Source organism: Crinia signifera, chromosome 1 (assembly GCF_055691185.1).
Source record: "Crinia signifera chromosome 1, ASM5569118v1, whole genome shotgun sequence".
Classification (NCBI taxonomy): Eukaryota; Metazoa; Chordata; class Amphibia; order Anura; family Myobatrachidae; genus Crinia; species Crinia signifera.
The window spans coordinates 170,237,100-170,249,241 of record NC_139217.1 but is presented as its reverse complement, the minus strand read 5'-3'; the positions used below and the strand labels follow the sequence as shown (position 1 = coordinate 170,249,241).

The 12,142-nt window shown below is 42.6% G+C and overlaps 1 protein-coding gene across 4 annotated transcripts in view; it reads right to left on the bottom strand.

Moving 5' to 3' along the window:
* FAM47E (family with sequence similarity 47 member E) overlaps positions 1-11,347 on the bottom strand; it is a 38,894-nt gene extending 27,547 nt beyond the window's left edge. For 2 of the 4 annotated variants that reach the window (XM_083176782.1, XM_083176789.1), the window contains exons 1-4: positions 11,030-11,347; positions 6,427-6,799; positions 4,460-4,632; positions 2,066-2,228 (exon numbers count right to left, since the gene is read on the bottom strand). In XM_083176782.1, the coding sequence (XP_083032908.1) occupies positions 2,066-2,228; positions 4,460-4,632; positions 6,427-6,799; positions 11,030-11,082 (762 nt within the window). In that variant the 5' untranslated portion in view covers positions 11,083-11,347. The remainder of the gene's footprint in view (positions 1-2,065; positions 2,229-4,459; positions 4,633-6,426; positions 6,800-11,029) is intronic. The other 2 variants (XM_083176798.1, XM_083176773.1) reach the window with 2 other exon arrangements.
* Positions 11,348-12,142: the final 795 nt, after the last annotated feature.

Genomic DNA, 12,142 nt, shown 5'->3' with positions numbered 1-12,142 from the left:
CAAATCAGTGGAATGGTCTCATTAGCACTGGTGAGCCAAGCCAAGCAGGAGCACCGGGAGAGACAGATGCCCCTAGCACCATGAGAGAAGCAGATGCCACCCCGCAACGCAAATGAGACAGGTCCCACCACCTCAGCGGGAGAAACAGGTACCACTGGCTCCCCAGACAGAAAAGCACCACCGTCTCCTCAAGTGAGACAGGCCCAACTACATCCACAAGTGAGACAGGCCCCACCGCCTCCATGGGTGATTCAGGCCCCTGCACCATTGAGGAATTCGTAACAGTCAACATCAACGTAGCATGCCACCGGAAAAATCAACGGAGTGCCTCATCAACATCAATGGAGTGGCATGCACTCCCATCAACATCAATAGAGGGGCACCCGCCCCCATCAACATCAATAGAGTTGTATGCGCCCCATCAACATCAATGGAGTGGCCTATGCCCCCCTCAACATCAATGGAGTGGCCTGCTCCCCCATCAACATTGATGAAGAGGCATGCGCCTCCATCAACATCAACATCAGTGGTGGGGGCCTCAATATAACAGGAGCCTCTCGACAGTGAAAGGGTGGCGTGAGTGTGCGCCACCCGCTCTTTCAAGTTGCTCTGTGCAGACAGTTTGCATAGCAGCAAGCTGCGCTGGCTTGGATTCCTAGAAATTGTGCTGGTCTCTTCTAGTACTTAGACTTGCTAGCGGCCTTCTGATGAAGTGTGAGAGCAGCATGGCGCTTACTGCGGGCACTGGGCAATGCAGTGTAGGGGAGTTTCAACCCAGGGATAGAATGGAGTGATGAAGGGATTGTGATAGGGCTTTGGTTATGGTGTGGCAAGCTAAGAACACAGCAAGGAGTCTTTGGGGAGACAGGGAGAGGCAGACTAGGGTGTGTGTGGTGTATGTATATATATATATATATATATATATATATATATATATATATACTTTTTGTCCGGCACTCTGTTTGAATATGTTGGTAACACCCGGTGCCCTCCTCAATGGGGTCATGCGACCTTGTAGATAGTGGATATAGACAGGCGGCACTCACAGGATTTCTTTGTGAAAAAATGTGGTATTTATTTCAAACACGATCCAACATGTTTGGACGGGCAAGACCCGAAACATGTTGGATCGTGTTTAAAATAAATACCACGTTTTTTCACAAAGAAATCCTGAGAGTGCCGTCTGTCTATATCCACTATATATATATATATATAGCATATTGTGTACCGGGCCCACTGATGGTGGCATGTCAAGAATTTTAGGAAGATTGACAGGGATACATATAATATCATGGCTGTTGGGAACAAAAGACTGACCCCGGCATCCCAATACAGACAATCCCAACAAGGGGGTCAGTATGTGACCTAACAGTCTTGCCTCCCCCCTAACCCTCCCTTGTTGCAGTTTAGCCATAAACTTACCCCACACAGATGGACCCTAAACCATCCTGCTAGTGCCTACCCCATAACCCCTGTACCCCATCACATAATCCGACCACCCCCAACTCTGCAGCCTAAACCCCCCACACACACTTCCAAGTGTCTAAACCTAATCCTCCCTTAGCCTAAACCTAAATTCCCGCATAGTGCCGTAACCTAATACCCTCCTTCCCCAGCCTGGCCTGGAAAAAGTGGGCATCTCTGTACTGCATATTCAGGTGCATGGTTATGAATCAGGAGCTGGATGAAACTAGATTGTAAGATTATCACTGCCATAGCTCTGCCAACAGACAAAAGAGCACACATAGCAGCGTGCACCTCTGAATCAGGCACTCTTTCGGATAGTTGGGTTGGCCTATATGGTAATTAGCTACCTGGGCCAAACAAATGGGTGGCAAGTGGTCTGTACATTCTGCTCAGTCTGCTGACCAAATCATTTTTCCTGCAAACACAACGATAATTACAACAAATACAATTGTGTTGTAAACAGACAAAATAATTGTAGCTCACCGACATACCCTGGAACATAACGTAGTTATGGCTTGATTGTTTATGTCATAAAAATGTCAAAATATGCTTAGCGCTAAATTCTGAAGTTAGGTATTTCTTGAATGATGCCACTTACCAAAGAAGTCACCCAATCACAGAACTCCTTGGTCACTTGCTTGACACGTTCATTTGGTGTAGGGGTGAGAGGCTGGGTTGTCTTGGACTTTTTCTCTTCCTGTACAGACTCTTCTTGCTTAGAAAGCCAAGTGTATGGATTTTTAAGCCTAGACTGCTCGCTCCTTTAATAACAATAAAAAAAATAACCATTTAATTGAAGAGATATTGATTAATGTTAAACAACTCATCTCTATAAGTTATATATACAGTATATAGACTTAACTTATCCTGCATGAAATTATCAGGTTTATGTTTATTGTTTAAACTGCTTTTGCACCTCTATCCCAAAAATGCTGTACCAACATATTCACTTGTGAAATTGTCCTAAAGGTAGTGAAGCTAGCACAGTACATAAATACAATTATCCTCCATGTCGGTTTGTATCTACTCAGTTTGATTAATCAATGTTTCCAATTGTAAAGCGCAACGTAATATGCTGTGCTATATAAGTAACTGTAAATAAATAAATATATGTATATGGTGTAGATAGAGTGCGCTAGTGGAATCCACCACCTTAACTAGTTTCACCAAAGATCATTTTTGACAATATTGTACAGACATCTGGTAACAATAAAATTGCTTTTTATTAAAATGGTTCTTTAAAACTTTATGATCCACGTCTGTTTGTTCTGTTTATTACAAGATATATCCAAAACCCTACGCCTTTTGTCTATACAGACTTCATCAGGTAAAGATAGAGAAAGATAATGCAAATGGATCCTTTAGGACAGGTTCTTAGACATTCAGCGGGAAATTTACTAAGGGCGGTATTCAATGAGCCGGAATCGCCAAGTTTTATGGCGATTCTGTGTTTTTATCGTGTCTGACGGTGATTTTTGGAGCCCCAAATGCGAATCACCCTATTCAATGAGCTGAAATCGCCGATGACGACCGGTGAATGAAGCAGCAATCGCCAAATGTTATTCTCTACAAATCGCCGTTTTTTGTCTATAGGATTTTACATGGGGAATCGACGGTAGTTGAGGGGAATCGCCAAAAGTGTATTCAATGAGAAGTTGGCGATTCCTTTTTCTTCTTTCATATCGCCGTTCCTCACCGAGTGTCCCTCGTCATCTTTTTCTGGTGAACTTTTATAGGAACATGTGAAATAATTGGTTTTAAGTGTTCTATTTAACTATGCAAGTCTAATGTATTATTATTTGCTGCCCTTGTGGGATGTCATGGTCGTAGAAGTGCTATACAAATATATATTTAATTTTTTCAGGTATTTTTTTTTTCTCCCACAAAGCACTGTTCTTACCCATGGTGCACCTCACTTACCCATGATTCTCCTCCCCACCTCACTCCTTCGTTTGCCCTTTGAGCAGATTACCCAGCGTTTGCCGTATGCTGTATGGGAAGCGTTTGTCCAGGGTAATTTACTTTTTTCTTGCATTTCTCTGCATTTTTTTAAACAACTGACTACATTAATGCGGCTGTATAGGGAAACGCCGGTATGGCTGAGAATCGCCGTTAGGGCCGGCGATTCTCAGCCACGTTGAATAGGGTGACTTGGCGACTCCCCACGAATCCCCATGCATGGCGATTCACAGCTAAAAACCGGCGATTGGCAGGCGAATGTTAAATCTGGATCACTGTGACCAACGATTCCGGCTCATTGAATACCGCCCTAAGATGTGTGTCTTCACATGTGATATTGCTATGGGCAACCAATCAGATCCTGTCTACTATCTTCTAGAGGGTGCTAAATAAAGAAGTAGATTCTGACTGGTTTCCCATAGCAACATCACATGTGCAGTAGAACACACATCTTAGTAAATTTCCCCCTCAGTGTCCAATAATCCAAAAATGGCGACCTGTCTCATGAACTTTGCGGTATTTAAAGGCGAGTATCTCATACAGATTCAGTGCCAGGTAGAATCTGTTATGGGAGCTCCTCAAACAGCAAGTGTATAGCTATTATAAGAATCAGTAAAACAAATATGGCATAGTGACGAATAGGCATTTTTTATGATTTTAGTATAATTTAAATCTATTTGCTTACTAGAAGATCCTATAATGTTAACTATCCAATTGCAAGATAGCAAAAAAAAAAAACCACTTCCGTAATGACTCTTGGGGTGAAATTTAATAGGATGAGAGATTCAAAAAGTGAGAGATTTGGGAAGAAATCTCCAGGTTTTTTAAAGCGGCAATCATTTACACAGCAAAATCACACTGGTTTTGCACTGTAAATGATTGCCGCTTTAAAAAAACTGGAGATTTCTTCCCAAATCTCTCACTTTCTGAATCTCTCATCCTATTAAATCTCACCCATATGTCTATTTCTAGATTATTAACTATATATATGAGACTGTAATATGAGGCAATAACACAACTAGATAATCCTTACATTGCCGATTGCCTGGTACTGGTGTGACGAGATTTCTCACTCTGTAGCTCCTGTTGCTCAGTAGGTGGAATGCTGTTCTCTTCCTCTTGCTCCTCAGGAATAGCTTCATAGCACCCAGAAGCACTTTTTAATCTCATCTCAGGGTCAAGAAGGTCCAAAACTTGTTCAAACAGCTTCACAAAAGAAATAAATATATTGTACTTTAAAACGTCACAAAGGAGTCTTTGGAAATTGATAGTAATGAAAGTAATTAGAACATCATTTTGAAAAGAAACAGGAAAATCTGATGTCAGAATGACAAGATATATAAAGAATATTTAATCAGAAATCAGACTAAAAACAGAATAATTGCTGTTACTCTGTGGTTATGTCATCATACATCCCAATTGTCTGGATTACAGCGTGACAGTCCCGCTAATCGGACGCTGTCCCACCTGTGGTTCACAGTGTACCGCTAGCGAGGACAGTTGGGAGAGACAGTGATCACTGAATAGATGCTGTTTACATGCCCACGGCATCTATCAGTGCAGGAATGGGAGCTGAAGGCAGGGGTCGGGAGGCCTTGTCCTCTTCACATGTTGCCCAGCCCTCTTTCCGGTAATGACTCCCGATTTCCTACCACAGAAAGTTGGGAGGTATGATGTACTATTTATAATAAGTCACACTGCAAGGTTGTACTTTTGACCTTGTGGTTCTATATTTGTTTATTGCAACACCACATCCAAGTTGTGATTATGGGCCAAATGTATTAAGCCTTAAAAAGTAATAAAGTGGAGAGTGATAAAGAGAGATAAACCACCAGCCGATCAGCGCCTACCTGCCATGTCACAGGCTGTGTTTCAAAAATGACAGGCAGAAGCTGATTGGTTACTGGTTTATCACTCTCCATTTTATCACTTTTCAAGGCTTAGTACATTTCGCCCTATGCCACACAGTATCTACAATTCAAATTATGACACAGTGTCCCCAGTTCATAGTATGGCAATTAACAGTGCCCCAAGTGCATATTGTGACACATTACAGTGCTCTCCATTATATATTATACCACATTATGGTGCCCCGGTGCATATTATGCCACAATATAGTGCCTCCACTTCATATTGTGCCACATTATATGAGCAGGTCCAGGTGCATACCTAGTTATAGTATAATATAGAACTAAAGGCAAAAGTTTGTAAGGTATCATATGTGCCACCCAATGATAAAAAATGTATATAACACTTGTAACAATGACGGGAATGTGGCCCCTCTCGGCTATGGGCCACATAGCAGCTGCACTGCCTTCACCTATAATCTATATATATATATATATATATATATATATATATATATATATATATATATATATATATATATATATATATATATATATATATAAAATCTAGTGTCCGTGAGTCTCCGAAACACTGCTATCTGCTGGCAGAGAGTGAAACTACATCTCTTTCTCACACAGGCACAAACACAGACGTAGCAGACTAGCTTTCAAAGCTTTTGCTTCGAGCGGGCTTACTAGTGGTAGATATACCCTTGTGTATGAGAGAAAACAGCAAATTAGTAACTAGCTTATACTTAAAATAAACAACAAAACGTTTTGCAATTAAGGGTTTCTTAAACTTATAAAATGGTTATGTTACCTAAAAGTTGTACTTTTAATTCACTGAGTCCCTGTGCTCACAATCCTGTAATCATTGCTTTCCCCTGCCTTCCGTTATTATTTCTCTTATCTAGAAAATTAAAAATAAAGCTGCTTAAAAGTACTTAAATTTAAGAAACTTAAATATATATAGTATACAGACTGCAACACTTGTGAGTTTATATTAAGAATTGGATGTTTAGATTCAGTACTTACTACATTGTTGTTTCATATACTCTTTAATACAAGTCAAATCTCTAGTCTGGCAATCACGATTTTTTATAATTCTTTTTATTGACTGTCAATATTGAATGCATAGGATAGTATGACTTACATCAGAGGGCAGGCCTTCTTCCAGGTGAGGGTAAAGGACCAATGGGTGTTGTGTGAGGCCATACTCTATCTCGGAGATGTATTCTTGGCGTGCCTGCTGCAGTGGGAGAAGTTTTGAGAAACAGGACTGCTGTTTGGTAAACCTCTTCCTTGGCTGATGAGTAGGTTCTGGGTAACGGGATTTGTTCTGCAGGACTGGAACATGTCCTTTAGTGGATGGGATGTAGGAAGTGTCAGAAGTAGAGGGATAGCCATCCCGGAAATCATCGCCTCCTCTTGGTAGGAATTTCCAGTGGCAGCTGTTAAGAGCTCCTGACAGATTCACTTTCTGGTTGGATTCTTTGAGAAATTTTGTATGCAGCCTTTCTTTATACCTGCACCAAATGGAATCCACATTTATAGCACACTCTGAATAGCCAGTTGATATAAAGATTTAATATGATGCAAATGTTAAAAGAGTAGTAGTATCCCATAATCAGTGGAGCAGGTTAGTAACTGGTCATTTCTGTGCCATACAGTAAGAAGTGCCCATGTGTACACCCAAAGCAAATACACGGGGCATGCATTTTAGGCAAGGAGGTGTCACAACAGTTCTACCTTTGTCTTACTACTTGCACTTTTTACTATGTCATATACACTCAAGAAGTCTTAAGGTGGCCATACACATTCAGATTTATCTTCAGATCTGGCTGGTTGGAACAAAAACATGGTTATGGATAAGAGCAAATGACAGTTGACCATTTGCTTGGAAATGCTGGAAAACTGTAATTCATCCATAACCATGTTTTTGTTCCAACCAGACAGATCTGAAGATAAATCTTACTAGTGTATGGGCACCTTAACACTTCCCTAATGCTGTCAACTGACACATATTTCACACAGCATGCCAGGACAAGGACTGGACTTGGTGTACTGTAAGTATATTATAATATCACATATAATAGACACATATTCACCTGTTTGTAAGCAGATTGCTGGTAGGTGCTCAACCCTTAGTGCAAAATATGAACTGATGATGATTCATATCAACTTCTGGTTGGCTGATGATCCATGTCAACTTCTGTGTCTGAATCCCTTTATGCTAATTATATAGTTATGTAAAGTACAGGTCGAGTATCCCGTATCCGAATATCCGTTATCCAAATTATTCCGAAATACGGACTTTACAGAAAGTGAAATTTTTTTTTTTTTTTTGGCTAAAAACTCACTGGGGACATTTGTAACAGCATCACTGGGGACATGATATGTAACTGGCACTATATATGTGCAAGACAATGATTGCGTGGCATTCAAATTCAGTGCTGAGATAGTACACAAATTCAAATTTTGTTTCACAAATTTTGTTTCACGTTTTGAAACCTTGTTTTTTGAACAATTAAAATATATTTGTGTGTATTTTATGTGGTAATAAAATATATTTGTGTGTATATTATGTGTTTATACAGCATAAATGCAAGATACTTCAAAATACATCATTGAAATATTTAAATATTCCGAAATACGGAATAATCCGTTATCCAAAATTCTCCTGGTCCCGAGCATTTTGGATACGGGATACTCAACCTGTACTGCAATCTATTTGCATACCTCCCAACTTTGGTCGTTCAGCAGGCGGGGCGCCGAAATTTTCGGGGGGCGTGGCCTATGCTCGCGGCTCTTCCGCGAGGCCACGCCCCCATTTTGCCGCTATGGGGGCATGACCCAGAGGCTCTGTGAGCCTCTAGCCATGCCCCCAGCCCCCTGGCTGCGGGAATAGACGCTGTGCGCATGCGCACAGTGTTTATTCCCCGCTGCTTAGCAGCTGACAGGGGGGACTCCCAACAGCCCCCCCACACCGCGGGACACTGCCGCCCCCAGGTGGGACAGCGGGACAGGCCCTGACAATCGGGACTGTCCCGATAAAATCGGGACTGTTGGGAGGTATGTATTTGCAATAACAGTGATGTTACAGTGATCTGAAGCCATCTGAGTGTAAAATATACAGTAAACTCTAGCCTGAAGGTAATGCAAAAAAGTTGAACAGCGCAATAGTTTTGAGAATCGATATGACAATTTATTTAATAACAATACGTATATAAAAAATAATAAAGGTACAATGATAAAAACTAAGGTTAGAAAATAACAATAGATGGTTGGCGGGTATAAAATAAGGGGGTCCCCCTGCAAATGGAATGGAGCTGGAGAGTCCGTTCCTATATTTCCCTTGGATTAAGTTGATGAAAACATATATAGTTACCACCCTTGATGGGTATGGAATGAACTCGTCCGAGTGTCCACTAATCGGCCCAGGTTGGCACAAATTACCGATGGTGGGATGTTGGAAATATGCTCGGATGCTCCAAGGATAGATATTAGTAGGTATATAACCAAATGCTGGTCCTTTTGATGGAGACGCGAGAAAACAATGTCCTTTGGTGGTATTTGTAAATCCAGGGAATGGTTCGGGCTGCAATCCAGGATGGTGAGGGTAATGCAGGGGGGGATGGGTTCCCCAGTAGCTCCCTGACGCGTTCCGCCACTCCAGGTGGCTTTATCTGAAGGTGCTTTAAACTCAGTATGGGCTATTTTTTTTTTTTGCTGAGGTGTCACCTTTGTTGGCAAGCATAAAGGGTTCTCTGATTCATATATGGTTGAAATGTCCTCTTATGTTCCTATTTGGACCAGAATTAGTGCGTTGTCAACCAAAATCCTGGGTTACCAAGTCCCAACTAGACTTTTGTCTACGCTCCTAGTCAGATAACTACATATCTTGGTATAAAGAAATCCCTCCTTAAACATAGTAATAATGCAGCAAGAGGGGTTGTCCCAGTTTGTTGGCGTTCTTCTTATATAACTCCTTTGGCCTGGGATTGGTGTCAACGAATGGACTTCTATATCATACCTCCCAACTTTGGCCGGTCAGCAGGCGGGACGCTGCTGCGTGCCGAAATTTTCGGGGGGGGGGTGGCCTAATTTGGGGGCGTGGCATATACTCGCGGCTCCCCGCGAGGTCACGCCCCCATTTTGCCGCTATGGGGGCATGACCCAGAGGCTCTGTGAGCCTCTAGCCATGCCCCCAGCCCCCTGGCTGCGGGAATAGACGCTGTGCGCATGCGCACAGCGTTTATTCCCCGCTGCTTAGCAGCTGACAGGGGGGACTCCCAACAGCCCCCCCACACCGCGGGACACTGCCGCCCGCGGGTGGGACAGCGGGACAGACCCTGACAATCGGGACTGTCCCGATAAAATCGGGACTGTTGGGAGGTATGCTATATTAACATGGATGATGTCTTTCACCCAGCTCTTGAGAAGTACTCAGACTTTGGGGCCTATGCAGATCTGTTTGCACAGGTCTGAATTTGTCTATGCCCCGATGATGGGGGTCTGTGCATGAGTGATTATGCACATGTGCAAACCCCCGAAGCGAGCGCCTTCGGTAAATTTTTCATTCACCGTCGCTCTCGCTGCCTTAGTGACAGGCAAGGGGCATTCCAACGGGCCCGCCCTCCATTTCATGGATGTGCCCACAAAAATGGTGGGTGCGCCATAGAAACGATGGGTGGGCCCGTCAGAACGCAGGTGTGCTCACTAGACATCAAATATACGCACATACCTCCCAACTTTTGACCTAAAGAAATAGGGACACTGCCGCGCGAGCGCACGGAAAGGGGGCGGGGCGTATGCAAATGAGGGCGTGGCTTATGCTAATTAGCCGCAACCTCATTTTCATACGAGAATAGACGCTGTGCGCATGCGCACAGCGTCTATTCTACTAGATTGGGGGGTCTCCCAACTGCCACCCCCCGCAGCGGGACAATGCCTGCCGTGGGTGGGACAGCGGGACAGGACCCGAAAATCGGGACTGTCCCTCTAAAATCGTGACAGTTGGGAGGTATGTACGCAGCCTAACGAGCAGGTTTGAATTACCCCTTTGTAGCAACATGCTTTAGCTGGACAGAGTTCAAAACAACTTCTTACACTTCAAACATAGCTGTCTATTTTACCTAGATCAAGCCCTCCTCATCTGTCATACTTACTTTACCTCACACTTAGCCTGTGTTTCCTACAATTTCACCCAAACCCACTACTTACTCAGTCCTTCCTCCCTTTGTTACATCTCTTCTTTTTGCTTCTATTCTCTTTGTTTTGTTTTTAGATTTTTTCACGTTCCAAAATAAAGGAGATATATTTATTTATTTACAGTTTCTTATATAGCGCAGCGTATTCTGTTGTGCCTTAAAATTGCAGTGATAAAACAAACTGGGTAGTAACAAACTGACATAGAGGTAGGACTGGGCCCTGCTTACAAGCTTACACACACACACACACACACATCCCCTGGATCACCGGATAGAACACAGGGGCATTTTATATATATATATATATATATATATATATATGAGACCTGAGGAAATTGATCATTAAAGATCAATGAAACGTTGTCTGTACGCAGTCGTCTAAAGAGTAATTTTTTCCAAGTCGCGTGGAGTGCTACTCCCATACACCTTTGTATATATATATATATATATATATATATATATATATATAAAATTATTATTTTTATGTTTTAATTTTATGTTACAGGACATCAAACTATCAGCAACATATATTGTATATGCACTTACCATGGATGGCGTGGCTGTGAATCAGTTCTCCATCCATCCAGTGCAGACATCATGATGATGAAACACAATGGAATATAGAATGTATTTCTCACTTGTATGCAAAAAAGATCTTAAACATACTTGTATACGTTTGTATAGGCTGCAGGATACACAGCACACACGAGCTGTCTTTCCGATAGAACAGCGCACTACATACAAGGGTATTTTGAATATTACGGACACATTTTTAAGCCAGCAGTGTCTCCTGTATTCGTTTCCCCTTTGGTTTCCATGACGATCATTAGCTTCCTTAGCAACCCCTGGCGCTTCCTGATGACGTGTTTGAACGCAAACCGGTTATCAGATGATGTGGCTATGCTGTATAAAAAAATTATGTGAGTGCGATGCCAATCACTCGTGTGCGAGGAGCTCCATCTAGTGGCCAAATAAAGACAAGACTAACAAAATCTTTTATGCAATCTTTTATAGCAGCGCCAGTCAGACTACCTTTCTCTATAGAATAATACATATATACATTATAATTGCCAACATTTTGTTAATCTTTATCAAGCAGGGTAGATGAAGCAACCACTGAGGAAGGGCATACTGACCCTCTCCATGAGGGAGAAAATGCTCTGTTCCTGAACTTCCCTGGTAATGTATGATTGCCAGAGCATTTTCTCCCTCATGGAGAGGGTCAGGTAGGCAAGTATGGGGGGGGTGGGGGGTCTGTGGGAAAATTTGCAAGCTTCCTGTTGTTCTGGATATATGCTAAGGAATTGATCCAGAGTGAATGGTAATTTTTTTTGGTACTTATGTAGTATCTGGGCTGCCGATTTCTAAATCGGGTACATCGCATCGCATCGCATGCGACCATCGGATGCGATGCGATGCGATGCGATGACCCGATTTTTCCATAGGAATCAATGTTAAAATGGACTGAGTCCATTTTAACATGGAATTCAATGGGAAAAAGGGGTCCTTTTCATACCCCTACTATCCAAGTGGGCATGGAGTTGGATATAAACCTGTGGCGAGCGTAGCGAGCCACCGAGCCCGAAGCGTGGCGAGCGTAGCGAGCCCCGCGAGGGGACACAGAATACCGTCCCCTCGCGGGGCTCGCTTCGCTCGCCA